The 17839-nt window shown below is 36.5% G+C and overlaps 1 protein-coding gene and 1 long non-coding RNA gene across 2 annotated transcripts; one reads left to right on the top strand and one right to left on the bottom strand.

Moving 5' to 3' along the window:
* Positions 1-7188: 7188 nt before the first annotated feature.
* Positions 7189-9560, top strand: LOC110931730 (glutamic acid-rich protein-like). Its single transcript, XM_022175113.1, has 2 exons — positions 7189-7997; positions 8066-9560. The coding sequence occupies exons 1-2, from the start codon at positions 7189-7191 to the stop codon at positions 9558-9560; spliced, it is 2304 nt and encodes a 767-aa protein (XP_022030805.1).
* A 4167-nt stretch (positions 9561-13727) lies between these two features.
* LOC118490308 lies at positions 13728-14365 on the bottom strand. Its single transcript, XR_004889152.1, has 3 exons — positions 14214-14365; positions 14013-14058; positions 13728-13849 (listed from the first exon to the last, which is right to left on the bottom strand). It is a non-coding gene; the product is annotated as an uncharacterized LOC118490308 (long non-coding RNA).
* Between the last annotated feature and the right edge of the window lie 3474 nt (positions 14366-17839).

Genomic DNA, 17839 nt, shown 5'->3' with positions numbered 1-17839 from the left:
TTTCTGAAAAGCAGAAGTCGTCAACCAAACCGGTTGCTAAAACTGTACCTTTGGATTTGTATCAGAAGCTTCAAAAACAAACTTCTTCGACCACACCGGGCAACAAGTATGTTCCGAAAAAGGTCCAACCATCTGGTCAACCTAAAAAGGATGAATTTTTCTTATACAAAGAGGTTGAGGTTGGAACCGAGATGAATTTGGAAATGAATGACAAAAACTTCCCACCACTTTACACAATCAAAATACACCTCAACATCAAGCTACCCGAGTCAAAGGAGGCTTGGGTTGGTTCATCATCAAACTAGGGCCATGATCCTATGTTCGTTTTCGCCCAGCTCTGATGATGCGCTCCTTGCTCGCGGAACTACATACCGGAAAAAGAAAAGGATCTCTCTATTACTTTGAGAGGAGAATCGTTGGTTTGAATAGCATTTGAAATGTGCAGGAGCTCCCAAGATCTGTTTCAAAGTGGATTATGGATAGTGGAGCATCCAGGCACATGACAGGGCGGAAGAGCCTACTATATGACGTTAGAGGGTTTAATGGTGGTTATGTTGGTTTCGCCGGAAACCAAGGTGGTCGAATTATTAGGGAGGGCACGTTATCCAATGGTGTCGTTTCATTCGAACGAGTTAACTACATACCAGAACTGGAGAACAATTTACTGAGCATCTCTCAAATTTGTGACAGAATGTACACAACGCATATTACCGACAAAGAATGTCTGATTCTGAAGCCGGGGTTTGTTATCCCCGAAGAATGGATCATCATGCGAGTGCCGGGGAAAATGATCTGTACGTTCCTGACATGAGTGTTGCTACAACAACTTCAGGTCATCCTCAGTGTTTTGTGTCAAAAGCTACCGAGAAGTAGTCAGTGTTGTGGCATCGGAAAATTGGCCACATTCACCTGTGAAAGATGAATCACCTGGTTCATAACGATCTAGTCAAAGTGTGAATCTGAAAAGTTTTCATTTGGAGGGAGAGTGCATAGGCTGTCCAAAAGGAAAGCAGCACAAGAAGTCTCACCCCAGGAAGATGGAGAACTCAATCTCGAGGCCACTTGAAAGACTTCACATGGATTTCTTTGGTCCTGTGAACGTGAAGAGTATTACTGGTGATTTATACTGCTTAGTGGTTACCGAAGACTACTCGAGATTTTCGTGGGTAATGTTCTTGAAATCAAAGGATCAAACATACGAGGGTTTGCTGAAACTGTTCAAGAAGATAGAAAACTTGTACCACACCCACATATGCCGTTTACGGAGTGATAATGGTACCGAGTTTAAAAACAATCAGATGGAAAAGTTCTGTGACAGAAGGGGTATACTGCAAGAATTCAGTGCGCCGTATACTCCGCAGCAGAATGGAGTTGCAGAAAAGAAAAACCGGACACTGATAGAAACAGTGCGAACGATGTTGGCTGATTCAATGCTTCCTATTAACTTCTGGGGAGAAGCCATATTTGCTGCGTGTTATACTCTCAATTGGGTTCTAACTGTGAAGAAGCATAACAAGACGTGTTTCGAGCTGATAAAAAACCAAAAGCCTAACTTGGAATATCTAGAGCCGTTTGGGTCACCCTGCACGGTTTTGGATCCTGATGGAAAGTTTGGTGCTAAGAGTTTGGAAGGAATCTTTGTGGGTTATTCTAGTCCACTTAGACGGGTATTCATTCCGAGTCTTGGGAGGATCATTGAAGCTCAGCACGTGGAATGTCAAGGTTACACTATGCCTCCATAGAAACCTGGTAACTCATGGCGATTCGACTATGAGACATTATGGGATTCATTTGATTTACCTAAAGAGTCGGAGTTTATTGATCAAATAAATCTATTTCGGGAATATGAAGCTTCCCAAATGAATAGATTACTAGCCAAGTCTTCCAAGCGTCAAAAGATTCCAAATTGTCATGAAGCTGGTCCTAGTCACAGTGTTACAGATTTGCAGCAAACTCATACTACTTCAGAACAAGAGCCTGCTCCAGAAAATCAGACAGAAGTTTTTGATGATTCAGAGTCTGATTCGGATGGCCCGATCTTTGATCGAGGTGATTCAGAACCTGAGTGGGAGCATATCTAGTCATCAGATCAGACAGTTCAAGTCGATGAATAAGTTCCAGATCAGAATGTCACGAATTTGGAAAGCGAGGTGAACATTCCCGATGAAATTATGCCGAGGACTCTATCTTATCACCCCGAAGAGTTGATAATTGGAGAACTAAAATCAGAAGTTCGAAAGAGAAGTCAAATTGACCAAGGCTTTGCATGTTTTTCCACTCAAATTGCACACCATTACAAAATGATTTCTCACTCAGTTGCTTTATCTCGCAGGTTGAACCATGAAAGTACAAAGAAGCACTGACGGAGGAATCATGGGTTAATGCAATGCAAGAGGAGCTCGGTCAGTTTGAAAAGATCAGAGTTTGGAAGCTAGTCGATCTTCCTGATGGGCATAGAAAGATTAACACCAAGTGGGTGTTCAAATGTAAGCGAGACGATAGGGGAGTGATCGTGCAAAACAAAGCTCGCCTAGTTGTTCAAGGCTTTAGTCAACAGGAGGGAATACACTTCACGGAAGTGTATGCTCCGGTTGCCAGACTCAAAGCCATCAGAATCTTTCTTGCATTCGCTTCATGGAAAGGGTTTAAAGTCTATCAGCTTGATGTCAAGTTGGCATTCCTGTATGACAAAGTGAAAGAGGAGGTCTACGTCGGTCAGCCACCGGGCTTCACCGATCCGATTCACAAAGACAAAGTCTACCTCTTGGACAAAGCGCTATACGGATTGCACCGGCCCCGAGAGCCTGGTATGATACGCTCTCTCAACATTTGCTTTCCAGTGGCTTTATTCGAGGAAAGGTGGATGCTACTCTTTTCACTAAGGAGGTCGCTAGACATCTACTGATTGTTCAAATATATGTTGATGATATTATCTTCGGGTCCACGAACAAGGAACTCTTCAAAGAATTCGAAAAAGTGATGAAGCAGAAGTTCGAGATGTCGTCGATGGGTGAGATGAAGTTCTTCCTTGGGCTACAAGTCGATCAGATGCCGGAGGGGATCTTCATACATCAAACAAAGTACGTCCACGACATTCTGGAGAAATTTGGGATGTCAGAGACTTCACCTATGTCCCCCCATTAGCAACTAATCACGGTATCAATCCTGATCTCACCGGAGAGAAGGTCTACGAAATGCTTTATCGTTTGATGATTGGTTCGCTGATGTACCTCACTGCATCTCAGCCCGACATAATGTACCCGACTTGCCTCGCGGCCCGTTATCAGTCGAGTCCAAGATCTTCACATATGGTTATCGTCAAGAGGATTCTACGCTACCTGAGAGGAACCCCAAGCTTGGGGTTGTGGTATCCAAAAGATAGTGATTTCAGACTAGAAGGCTACTCTGACTCAGATTTCGGATGCTGCAAACTGAATGCAAAGTCAACAACAGCAGGATGCAAGTTTTTCGGACCACGTCTGGTGACTTGGCAATGTAAGAAGCAGACCACCGTTGCACTCTCAACGTGTGAAGCGGAGTATGTCTCAGCCAGCAGCTGCTGCTCGCAGATTCTGTGGATCCAACAACAAATGAGGGATTATGGTTTGCAATTTCTTACTACTCCTATTTTTGTTGACAATGAGGCAGCAATCAACATAACTAAAAACCCAGTACATCACGCTAAAACAAAACATATTGAAATTCGACATCACTTCATCCGTAATTGCTACGAGAAGAAGTTGATTCGAATTGAAAAGATCCACACTGACAAACAAAAGGCTGATTTACATACTAAACTGTTTGATAAGTCACGTTTTCAATACTTATTAAAGCTAAATGGTATGAAACATTTGTCGTCAGGGGGAGCAATTGTTAGCGTTGATGAACCATCCGAAGTAGAGCACGTCGAGAAGCAATCTGCTATGGTTTGTTGCATTTTTTCGTTGTTTTGGTATTTAGGGGGAGATAGTGTTATACAGAAAATACAAAAACATTAAAAAAATGCAAAAATACAAAAACAATAGAAATTTTCAAAATATAAAAAACAATAGAAAAACCCAAAAAGATTTTATGTAAAAAGAGGAAATGATAGTACATCAGCTAGACTGTCACGACACGCTAAAGAATTGGAAAGATAAAAGCGTTAAATGGTCTCATTGATGATATGTTGATAGGTTTTTGCACATTTAGTAGACTTTTTCGGGATATAAAACTAAATCAATATCTTGCTTAATTCGTGGGGAACATCTCTCGGATATATAGGTAACCCCTGAAATCTTGTTTGAAAGATTACCTGTTTCTGAAATACTAGGTCTATATACTTAGTGATATCTAGGGTATTATACAAGGATTTCTGATTTTACGGAAGCAATAGCCTAGTCCTCGTATAATACTTTATACGCTTTAAAACTTAAAGCTTCCCCTCAGCATAAAAATTGATAAATATCGAAAGATGTGAATCAAGTGCTGTTGAAAAGAAGATCCCTAAGTGGGACTCACCTCAAAGTCGAGCCATCATCTCTCTGACTGAACGGAAGTTCTAACCTGAGCTCTCATGGTCTCGCACTACCCTAAAAACAGTTATCATTATTGTATGTTCACCTATAAGACTGAATATAGGGAATCTAGATACGAGAGTATATTCTGAGGTGGGACACGCGAATAAGTTAAGTTCTTAAAACATTAATTCATATCCTGAATTAGTTGAACTTTGTGTGATTAAGTGGATCAGTATATCAACAATCTAGGTGAATTGTTTAAAACTTGGTGTGTAATAAGCTCAACGGTGCCAGTGACACATCGGTAGCTGATATGATCCTCTAACACGACTAACAAAAAGATGCTTGTAAATAGTTTCATGTTATGTCATTTTGATTTAAACCCAAAAAATATTTTCAATGTGTTTTAACATAAACTTTCTAAAATCCAAAAAGATTTTATTTTTGCTTTAGTTTTACAAACCATTGCGAAAAGCTGATCTTCAGAATCTCAAATGCGATGCAGAGAAAGTTTTTGCTTAATGACTGGGTTGGAAGCTAATCTAAATGATTGGAAATTTCAAAAGTCAATCAATTTCATTAATTTAACACTTGTATTTTTCAGAAAAATTTGAAAAGTTTGAACCAAATGTCAGGTGGTTCAAATCGGGTCAACCAAGGTCATTAACTTGGACTTGGTCGACAAATTGAGTAACCAGGGTCATTAACTTGGACCTGGATACTTGAGTGGATGTCTAAAACTGACCAAATTTGATAAAATTTGAAAAGTTAGAAAAATTTTGTGATTAGGGTAATCGAATGATGATCCTATCGGATGACCATCCGATCGGATGACCATTCGAGTGGAGGTCACCCTATATAAGGCAGTCAATGTTCAGTCAACCTCATTCGATCGACTCATTATCCGTCACTTTCACTTTTTCTCTATCAAACACAACTTGATTTCTAAGCCAATTTTTGCCTGACCACTGACATAGGATTGTTGGTTTGCACATCATTCTCCATGGGGAAGGTAAGTATCACTGATTTGAGGCTTTAATTTGATGTTTTTGACGTTTATTTGAGCCGACGGTGCCAACAGTAAAAAAACCCTTAGATCTAGGCTTGTTTCGATGTTATCTGCAGAAATTGATCGTAGATACTTGTTAATAGGCCTTAGATTTAAGGATTCACCGGTCCAATTTCATCAAAAGCATGTTGGATTTGATCTTAGAATGATTAGAATGTGCCGACAGCCGACACACATTTTGTCAGATCTAGGCCAAAGTAGATAGTTTTGTTAGAAATTGAACATAGGCTTATGTTAATCGGCAAAAGTTTTAAGAGAAATTTGAATCAATTTTGAAAAATCATAAAAAATTTTGATCTGATGTGTTTGATATTCAAATTGTTCTTCATGATGATCGAATGATCATTCGATCGGAAGATCATTCAATCGGATGACCATCCGATCGGATGGCCATCCGATCCATTACACTATCATGTTTGAATCATTCTTTGTGTGCTAATTGTTTCACTCGAATGATCATTCGATCGGATGACCATCTGAGCCATATCATAATCTTTCACATTTTGTCACTCAGTCGGATGACCATCCGGACCATGTTACTCTCATGCTTTATTTGCTATCCGGTCGAATGGTCATTCGGACCATCTCTTGAACAAATCATTGTGCTTATCAGAACATGCTCATCCGAAGGGATCACCATCCGGTCGGATGGCCATTCGTCACTTCAGTACTGTACATAGTGTAATGTGTTAGAATATTTTTCATGTTTTTCACTATGTGCTATATGTCTTGAAATGCGTGCATATTCTAAAAATGAAATATTTGCATGCAAGGGCTTCTGATTTTCACCCGAAACATAATATATACTGCATTTTGGAAGAAGATTATCCTAACATCGAGCCATTCAAAGATGTTGTGCTATTTTTTAGAGAAAGTAGAATTTTCAAGGCTTTGATGGAAAAACATAGATGCTATGCATCTCATGCCAGAACCTTTTGGAATGCGGCACACTATGTAAAGGCAGAAAAGGTAATACATTCTGCAGTTAGAATCAAGGATGATAAGAATAAAGACGTTGATTTGCCAGTGAAGATCACTGTAGGAGATGTGAGGAGAGTTTTTAACTTGCAGGACAAAGATGAAGATCCCATTATCATTCCTGAAAGATTATGCAAGGGATTTTGGTTACGTATGGGATACATAGGGTACATAAATGACAAAGGGTACATAAAGTCTAAATTCTGCAGACCATACAAGTTCCTTGTTCACTGTGTGATTCACGCACTATCACATAGAAAAGGTGCTTATGATGAATCTTCGGACTACATCATGAACATCATTACATGTTTCGAACTCAATCGACCATATAATATCTCGCAAGTCATCTTCAACCACATGCTGGATAACATTAAGGGTGAATATCCAAGGTTCGTACAAATGTTGTTAGATGATCAGATTCCGAACTTGCCAAAGGATCCAAGTGATGAGCTTCCATTGGAGCATATGGACAGTGAGACACTGAAAAGATTGGATAGATATAGGGTTGTGAAGCCAGAGGATGAACCAAGATACCGACAAAAGTTTGGAAAGATTAAGAAGTCTGATTATGTGGCACCTGAGTGAGATAATTGGAGACACGCTGATAGTAACTCGGAAAATGAGACAGAAGGATTGAAGTTGATGGTTGAGAAGAAGCTTAGATTCTGGTTTATGAAAGAAGAGAAGAGAAAGAGAACTCCAAAAGTTTCTACACCGAAAGTTGTAATCAAGGAAACGAAGAAAAAGAAATCGCCACCTCGCTTAGTTGATGAGACTCTTATACCTCCAACAGATATGATCAAAGAAGGCACAGATCTTTTGAAAATGTCGTTTGCAGAATACGACAAACTGTCAACAGCTCAAGGTGCTCAAGTTGAACAAGATACAACAAGGACTGCTGAGAATGTGGAAGCTGGTGGAGAAAATGTAGAAAAGACGTTCATTGAGGGAGAAGTTCATACTGATTCTAGTGCAACAGAAAGTGATGATATTTATCCTACAATGATAGCACCAACAACTTGTGTGAGTGGCAAGCAAAAGCTGAAGAAGTCACCAAAGAAAAAGAAAGCATCAGATGAAGAAGATGCTACTTATGAGCCAACTCCTACTGAGAAAGAAAAGATCAAGAAGAGGGGTATTAAGAAAAGAAAGGCACGTCCAATAGGTGATGTTCCGAGAAGAGTTAGAGCCAGAAAAGATTCTACTACTATTCCTCAGAAAGAAACAACAGAAGATCTAGAGTTTGAAAGGGTTGAAAAAGTTGATAGTCCTGAGATAGAGATCACAGGAGTTAGAAAGTCTACACCTTCACCATCACCGATCAACAAAACAATTCACATTCCTGATGATAGAGAAAAGACACCTGAGCAGCGCCTAAGACTGTTGAAGATCCTACATCTGCAACAAAGAAGCCTACAACTTCACAAACTTCAAGTCATGGATTTCCTAAGGTACCTTCTGATCTTCCTTCAGGGTTTGATGATTGGTTCCACGATGAGAAGATAAATTCTTTAACAAGTAAAGTAAGTATCTTGGAGAAAGGGAAAGCCAAAGTTGAAGCAGAGTTGAAGGAAACAAAAGAAAAGTTGGGTGATATTGAAGCAGAAAATGTGGCTTTGAGAGAAGAAGTTGAACAACAATCAGAGGTGATAGAAGGATTAGTAGACAAGATTATGGAGGTCAACGCTCAATATAAGTCTTTTGATGGTTCTAACAAGACGTTGTACGAGATGTACGCAGATCTACATACATCTTCTTCAAGTGAAAATGAAGTATTAAAGAAAGAAGTTGAAGCCTTGAGAGCCGACAAGGTAATTAAAGATGAACAACTTAATATGCTCTACACTGTGATTAAACATAAGTTGGGTATCAATGTTCAAGCTGTCTTCGATGAGATCGAGATTCAAAGGGTTGAAGCATGGAGGGTTGAAAGAGAGAAGCAGTTGGCTGAAGAAGCTAAAGAGAAAAAGAAAGGTTTAGTGGTCGACACTGAAGAAATCCTTGGATCATCTAGCCAACAAGATCAATCAAAGCCTGATGATGAGGTACATGCTTCTAACATTGAAACTTTTACTATTAATGATGTTGAGATGAATGACGTAGAGGTAGAGGCAAATGTAGAGATAAGTCTTGATATTGTGCCTGTCGGGGAAGTAAAAGATGTGCTACATAGTGAACGGGCTAGCCATCAACAGATAAAGGTTGAGCGTCGAAGATTAAGGGCAAAAATGAATAAGTTTAAAGTAGTTGAGGAAGATAAAGAGATTGATGAATTATTTGGTGATGAAGATGAAGAAGATGAAGATGATGGTGATAAAGATGAAAAGAACGACAAAGATAAGGAAGGTGATAAAGATGATAAGGGCGATGATGATGATGATCAGGGTGCTTCTGGGTTGTTAATTACAAAGCGTTCAGGTCCGAGCAATTTAGAAGATTTTCTGAATGATGAATTGAATGAACAACAAGAAGATCAACATCATGAAGTGTCGTCTTCTGGAACAAAACATGCGGGTGATGAGGTATTCCTAACCCTTCCTAAAGTTATATATTTGCACCATGCAGAGGAAGAGGGGGAGTTGGATGAGAACAGGACGAGGGAGTCTATGTTAGAGGAGTTAGATTTGAAAGATGGAAAATTGAAGTTTGATATTGAACAGGAGATTCCACCTACTCCTGATAGAGAGTACACTTTTAAGTTTATGAATGAGGCAGATAACTTTCACGATGTAATTATTGAAGATGGTTCAGATGATTCTGAAGAAGATACACCATTCCACTATTCTGGAGTTGATGACGATTTTCCGACTTTGAATGAACTTTTTCAGTCGCATAATGAAGATGAAGTGAGACGGAAAGTGGTAGAAAAGATTGCTACAGAGGGTGTTCCTGAGACTGTATCAAAAGAAGATCTTCTGGAGGAAAGAAAGCGATGGTTCAAGGTCATGCCCAAAGAAAGAAAAAATTCAAGAGGCCACTACAGTTCTTTACTGATCATCCTGATAAATCTCTAGGTGATATTCTATCATGGGGCTACTTGGAGGATTTGAAAGTTTATGCTATCAGAAGAGAGTTTGGGGTTCAATATTTTGAGTTCTTATCAGATATCAAGACACTACCTTGGTGGGATATAGAAGAGTTGGTGTAGACCAAGAACATAAAGAAATTCTATTATGGTCCAGAGGTTAAATGTCATGATCAGAGGCTATGGATTACATCAAGCTACAAGCAAAGGAGAAATTTCCAGATTGGAAGCCGCATCAGCCAAAGCAAATTGTGAAACTTGATCCTGTAACAGGAGAAAAAGACATAACTCTGAAGATCAGACAGCCAAGATGCTTAAAGAATATGCCGCTTAGGGCAATGGAACAAGACTTTCATGAAGATTTCAAAGGATGGCTCTACAATCAAAGTACAGCTTAAGCAATGATCACTTTATTTGATGTGAAGACTGGAGACTGCAGACGCATTCATGTGCTAGATCCGATGTGGTTAGTGAACTGCTTCAAGAAAGACATTGAATGTCTATTCTTCAACAAGATCGTCTACAATGAGCCTGATAAGGTACAAGCCCAACAATATCAAAAGATTGTGAATGTTTGTTTTGCCAAAGACATAAACTCTTGAAGATATTGGGAGACAAAGTTTAGAGATCTTGAGCTTGAAGAATTCCTGAAGTCAGAGCCCAGAAGCGAAAGGTTTAACAAGATTAAAGAAAAAGTTGTTTTAAGAGCAAGATGGAAGCTTGCATGGCCCGAGACTAATCAAACGCCTATCGAATCTCAAGAAAATAAGATTCCTAGGTGGTCTAAAGCAAAGGATGGTGATCTAGAATACCAAAAGTGGTGGAAAGAGACTGGAAGACCACTAAGGAGGAAAATGCTGGAAGAGAGAAAGGAAGAGAGAAGGAGGAAGGCAAGAGACAGGAGATGCAACAGGAAGGCGCACTAAAGGCTATACAGGAAGAAAGACTGCAGCTACTTCCAAGAGGGAGTCTGTAGATGTACTAATGTCTGTAGATTTCGTATGTATGTAGTCTATTTTGTCTAGTTAGTGTCGTTGTATAGTTTTGTATGTGTTTATATTATATTTGGGATGAAACGGTACTAAACGTGTTGTGTAAAGTCCATCCGGATGGATGGAGTCCATCCGATCGGATGGACAGGGTCATCCGGACGGATGATCATCCGGTCAGCTGATGGTTTCTCCCAGTCAGAGCTCGCCTATAAATAGGAGACATGGGTCTCACTAGTATCAAACAGTTCGATCTCAGAGGCGAAGCTCTTGCATTTTCTCACCGGAACTTTGTACTTTCTACTATTTCTAATGAGAATGGAAGCTTTGAACTGCACATTCATTATTGATCTTACTCCTACACCGCGATTGGATTCCGCACTCTCGTGGTGATCATAGATCTGACCAGAGCGAGTTCACACGAGCCGAATTCCCGGTCCTCACAACTTTTAACCTAAAATTTTCTATTTCTTGTAATTTTAACTTCATAAAATTGACATTTTTACTTTAAACTAAAAAAATTCCTCTTTTGTATTTAACATCATAACTTTTTTACTTTCAACTTTGTTCACCTACACTTTTCATCTTTCACAAATTTTTATTTTACGTGTCATACAAAATTTTGCGAGTTAACATGTCACAAAGTGTGTGTGGTTCACGTTTTTACGCTTATTTTTAAATTTTACGAGTTAACACGGTGCAACGTGTGTGTGTGGTTCAACGTTTTCATGTCTATTTTTTTGTCATTTAACATGTTCGTCGCTATGCGTAGGGTCCTAGATCGACATAGTTATATTTTATATGTTATATGTTTCATTCTTATTTCTTCGCATTAACACCCCACAACTTTAGTGTTGGTGGTCACTAGCAGCGGTGTGGCATTGATGTTATTTGGCATAGTTTTAGGCCCCCGCCGCAACGCGGGGTGCTTAATTCTAGCTATAGATAATTACGACTCGTCGGTTGTAAATTCTAGTTCCTTACAATTCTAGTTCCACGATTGAAGTCTCACGTTAACAGAAAGAGGATTTTCCGCAATGATTAACGAACATAAAAAACTTTCTGTGTTATCAACGGGAAAATCTAAAAAAAGAAAGAAAGAAAATAACTTTTTAATGGTCGTTAGTGGTCATCAATGGATAAAAGTTACAAAAAAGATATAGAAAACTTAAAAGGATAATTCCATAGGAAAAAAAGGATCATGAGAAAACTCAATTTTAATGAGAAAACAAAGTAAAAAATACGCTGAAGATCGTTGGAAAAGTCCTTGCGGTCTACACGGACTTTTATATCACACATGTGTAATATATGATAACACGTTGCAGACCTCAATGACTTTTCTATGTGGTCTGTAAGGACATTTTTTATATTACACATGTGTAATATATGATATACTAGGTTAATGCCCGCGCGATGCGCGGCTTCATCCAAAACCATATTATTTACTTTGAAATTTAATATTCTATGAAAACGCATACATTGGAAGAAACACTATTAGCAGATTAATTTTTACATGCCGCTAAAGCAACATGAAAACAATAAAAAATGATAAAAAAGAAAAAAATAATCTACACACAAGTACAATAACATATGTTCCTCTAAAAGTATTCATATTCACACAGCAAGGATTGTTTCGATTATCTCTTGATAGCTTGAGGATCATCAGGAATTTTATCAGGTTGAACCTGGCATGCCTGTTTCACAAATAAGGTAAAAATTAGTGGCATGAATTTAAATTAGACTATAGACAAAAATTGGCCAAATCAGTCATATAGTTAAAACAATGAAAATGAGGGTTAAAAGGTGGCACATGGGGTTAAAACACATATAATAACAGGTCAAAATAGGTTACTGTCAATATTCAATGATTTTTAATGTGGGTCAAAACGGGTAAGGTGAAAACAACCCACAAACATCTTTTTATCCATAGTTTTATTTATAGCTTTAAATAATTCTTATGCATCTTTTTATCCAAAAGGTTGATACTTTAGCATATTGTTAACATCAAAACATTTTTCTAAACTTTTGTTGGATATGGTGATTATTACAAACGTTGAACATGCTTATTCTTGTTCATTCCTATAAGAAAATTCACAAAATAAAAAGAGAAGTAAAAGAAATTATGCACTTACTTGCTAATATATGAGTTGTCTTTAGGTGCAATCATTCTTATCATAACTCCTTCTTGTGCACAAAAAGCCCTAGCTCTCACTTTTTTTCTTCATATACTCACAGTCCATTACCAACAAATAAAAAACAATAAACAAAAATGAATATACATATATGCCGATAAATGTATACATTTACACAAAACCTTAAATAAAGACCAATTCATTTACACAAAACCTTACCATGGTTGTTTGTACAGACCCGTCATTCATACACCTCGATTCAGACCAGAAACGTTCATTGTTGTCTTGGCGTTCTCAATCTGTTTTGGCAGCCCTTACCAACACTTACCATGGTTGTTTACACATAGTTCTCGGCCCTGAAGCACCTTTCAAATAGCCGCAAAAGTTCCCTACTCGCTACTGCATTATTCTAAAACTTTTGATAGAGGTGACACGCTTCTATGCTCGTGTTTGGATCCTTTCTCAGTCAAGATTCTCTTAGCCATTTGTATCGCTTCAAAAGCCTCCCCTTTAAAAAGAAAAGTTCGGTTAAAGGGAAACATGTAATAATGTCTGAGTATCCGACTCAGTGACTATCTATAAATGAATAAATTGTGATCATCTTTGAGATGCTAAATTACTAATTATTTAGAAACAATTAAAATTTTAACAAAATTGTTTTAGTCTTGTGACTCCGGATAACACATAATGCATTTATTTGCACAAAATATATGCTTATAAACTATAACCCTTCAACCTCGCCAATTTTCCATCTCAAATAACAGACAATGCATTTAGTTACACAAAATATATGCTTATAAACTATAAGAATTTTGAAGCCCTCTAATAACATACCGACTATTGAATTGAATTTAAAAAAGGATTGGTCCATGGCTTGTAATATATTATAATATTTTTGGGCAAATATTTAAGGACTCAAATGTTTTTTTTCTTTTACACAACTATTCACAAAAAAAAAGATTAGAATAAAACATATATAGGGAATAGCTAGGTTCATTCGACCAGCTACAGATCGTGATGAAGAACCACATCTACCTTTATGATTATGACGAACGGTAAATTTCTTTAGATTGCCCTCCATGTGATATGATGCCGCTTCAACCACATCTGGCCTTGAGTATACAAAAACATGTCATCTCCATAGCTATTGTTGTCTCCTAATAACATCAAAAAGATTCTTTTATTAAAAAAAGTTTGATAAAAATAATAACTTTTTAAAGGTGCATGAGTATATAAAAAGTAAAATAAAACCAAATATAAATTAGCATTATTATTCTAACGTTTTTGTGAATCATATGTAATGACTGAAATTTGCATTACCTTTTGCAAGGACATAAACTTCTCCAATATGTTGATACTCATGAACCTATTACAGAAATATGACTTTTAGGTAAGGTTAACATCAAAGCCCAAAGTGGTAAGCTGGCCCAAAAACAGCTAAATCAATTTAAAACCATGGTAGAATGTTATTCGATACAATGGCTATAAAATTTAAAGAGGGATTAAAGAAACAGTATACACCTTTATAGCTCTATGAACTATTGGAATTTCGTGTCCCTGTGTCCAAACAAATATGAGCATAAATATCCTTCAAAATTATTGATGTTGTTGCCTTTTGATATAAGAGAACGGATTGTAATGAAGAGGACAGTACATCTTATATGTGACTGAATCAAAGACTGAAAGAAAGAATGTAATTAAGCTTACATACTAAACTGAATCAAAGACTGAAAGAAAGAATGTAATTAAGAGACTCACATGCTATATCATCATTTCCATCTTGTAAGATTAGTATTTTATATAACCTCCATGCACCATATCTAAGGTTAGGCAACCATTAAGTTACGTAATTCTTACTAACAACTAAAATCCAATACTTTACACTACAAAAGAAATGGTAAAACTAATACTACCCGCAAAAGATAGGTGTAGGTGTTGCACCACCGGGCCACCATTAACCTCCGCCCTTGATTCCTTGAATAGCTTCCAACCAATTATGGACAACCCGCACAAGCATGCTGCTAAAAAAGTTAGCCATTTCAAAATTGATTATGCAAGGATAAGAACACATTCTTTCATCCAAATTTGAAATAAAAAGAAACTTCTAACTTAATTTCACAAACCGTCTATTATTCTAACAAAAAGTTCCTTTTGATCATTTTATCTATTAGTTTCTATGATAATCAGATTTGCCAAACACTCATTATCTAACTATTAAAACTTCACCAGCATAAGCATGTCCAAAAACTAATGTATACAGCCCATTTTACTCACTTTCATAACACGCATCTAAACACCCACATTTTAAAAACCTGCAACTTTTAGTAATCATACAGCTCTAGAAATTAATGTGTGAATGCATCACCATACCTTGTGCCAACCAAAGTAGCATCCATTCACTTCAGTTGATCAAAAACTTCCAACTTCAAAATACACCCTTTTAATTTGTCACCATACAAACATTTGATTTAGTTGCGCCATTGTGATGTTTGCTTTTTCACTATTTTACAAATTTAACATAAGCCTACTGAAAACAGCTAACCTCACTGATGCGTGTAATCCGTAGATGTTGAACTTACCAAGAACAATGTGTTTTGAAATAAGCGATCTAAATCTGCTTATGAACTTAAATTGCTCCCATCTACCAGAAACAATAGTATTCTCTAAAACCCCTAAATTGATTCGACAAATTCAACTTAAATCAAGCCTAATGAAACATAAATTGGTAATACAAAAATCGTTTTAGAGGATATAAATAGAAATTAATTATTAGTAATTGATCCTAATAATCATCTTAGAGGTATATTTAATGGAATTTACAACAGGAGCATGAGACAAATTGATGAACAACTAACTAAGAAAGAGTGGAAATTCTTAAAGTGAAGTGGATCGTCTCCATAATTGAGCCTTACATACCCAACCTCAGATAGCAAGATGTAAATTGCTAACAAAGCGGAACAGAACAGAGCGCTGCATATATACTCAAATCAGCATTAGGATTTGGATGAAGAAAAGGGAATGGAGCAAAGAATTTTGATGCAACTGAAATAAGTAACCAGATCGGGTTCTCTAAACGCCTGAAAAAGATAAATGATATTTTCTTAATAATAACCTGCAAACATAATGAAACATAATTTTAACTATCAACACCAATCCAAACAAACAAACAAAATTGATTTCTTAAAAAAAACTACTTTCTAAGGAAACATCATATCATTATCTTTTACATCAAAAATCTTGAAAAAAAAACCTAAAATTTATGCTTCTGTGAAGAAGCTTTTCAACTTTCAAATAAATAAACAAAATAATAATTACAAATCATCATAACATATATATGGAATCAAATCAAATCCAAACAAAAACACATATTTTAAAAGTTGAACATAAACATCTATCCTTCAACCTTAACCTAACTAATCAAAACAAAATACGGTTGGGAAACAAAATTAAATTAATAAGAACAAAAAAAGAGATGACAAATAAGAAATTGAAGTGCTTACCTTTGATTATGTGGATAGTTCTTGATGATATGCAAGAATCGTTCTTGAGCATTTGCAACAATGATTGGGATGAGAGAAGTGGAGAAGATTCGGCTATCATAAAATAATATCATTTAAGTTTAACCTAATCGATGAAACACACTGATTGTTTCGAATCAAAATTTTACAAAGAAGATCTAAAGTAAAACATCAAGAATAAGATTTTGATACCTTTGATTTGGATGGTCTTTGAATATGCTCTGGAAATCTGATATCGATCTTTAAATAACATTAATCAATACATAACAAAACCGATTAGGGCAAACCATTCAAACTCAAACATAAAAAAAGATCAACGATTCGGACATTACCGTCGATTGTTGATTAAGATCCGGAAGAGACAGATTGAGATCCTGGAGGCAGATTAGGGTTTTGTTTGAGGAGAGGAATGATGATTGAGAAATATATAGAGAGAGAGTATAATGAAGCGTACAATAGAAGCCTTCTCTAATCCTGGTTGAAACGGTAGTGCGAATGATTGATGAGAGAGAGAGATTAAGAAACTTACCAAAGAAGCTACATTCAATCCTAAACTATGAGGTGTGCCACATGGATGATGACATGGCTTCTTATTTGGCATCAACCATTGGGTGACATGTGTCCCCCAGTGGTTTGCTTTATTAGATATATAGATTATACGCATGTGTAATAGTGCATTCTTTTGCCAAAATTTTTATTTTTTACGGTGTATATAGACATTATACGAAGAAATAAAAATTTTGGAAAAAAAACGTTCTATTACACATATGTAATATAACATGTATAAAACATTCGTAATACATCATTTTCTATATTACACATATGTAGTATATGATATATTATACGCATGTGTAATAGTGCGTTCTTTTGCCAAAATTTTTATTTTTTACGGTGTATATAAACATTATACGAAAAATAAAAATTTTGAAAAAAATGTACTATTACACATATGTAATATATAAAACATTCGTAATACTATCATTTTAAACTTTGTTTTAAACTATATTAAATTTTATAAAAGGAAATTACCTTTTTAAACTTTGTTTTTGCTTTTTTTAATTTTAAGCTCTATTTAGAAAACCGGTTCCACAAATGTTTATATAGAAAAAATTTGAATAAAAAACAAATTGTTTGAATAGATTCGCTATTTTCACGAGCTTTCGTACTCATTTCCTGTTCCTTTTTACCTGTTAATGATTTGTATTATTTAGAACCTTAAGGCTGGTGGGTGTAGAGGAGGGTAGTCCTTTGGGGATGATTCACCATGTAAGAAGCCACGTCATCAGGCGTGGGGATGATCCACAAAGGATAGGCCAAGGGTGTGGTAATGTGCCCCTTCATATGTATGTATGTATGTATGTATGCATGCATGCATGTATGTATGTATGTATGTATGTATGTATGTATGTATGTATGTATGTATGTATGTATGTATGTATGGTATGTATGTATGTATGTATGTATGTATGTATGTATGTATGTATGTATGTATGTATGTATGTATGTATGTATGTATGTATGTATGTATGTATGTATGTATGTATGTATGTATGTATGTATGTATGTATGTATGTATGTATGTATGTATGTATGTATGTATGTATGTATGTATGTATGTATGTATGTATG

Source organism: Helianthus annuus, chromosome 3 (genome assembly GCF_002127325.2).
Source record: "Helianthus annuus cultivar XRQ/B chromosome 3, HanXRQr2.0-SUNRISE, whole genome shotgun sequence".
NCBI lineage: Eukaryota > Viridiplantae > Streptophyta > Magnoliopsida > Asterales > Asteraceae > Helianthus > Helianthus annuus.
The sequence above is the reverse complement of the archived record's forward strand: the minus strand, read 5'-3'. Positions and strand labels throughout refer to the sequence as shown.

Bases quoted from the DNA above. Each gene is read 5' to 3' on its own strand.
- LOC110931730 (XM_022175113.1), top strand. From the start codon at position 7,189: ATGGTTGAGAAGAAGCTTAGATTCTGGTTTATGAAAGAAGAGAAGAGA. The intron at 7,998-8,065 runs GTACCTTCTGAT...TTCTTTAACAAG, and splicing joins CAAGTCATGGATTTCCTAAG to TAAAGTAAGTATCTTGGAGA.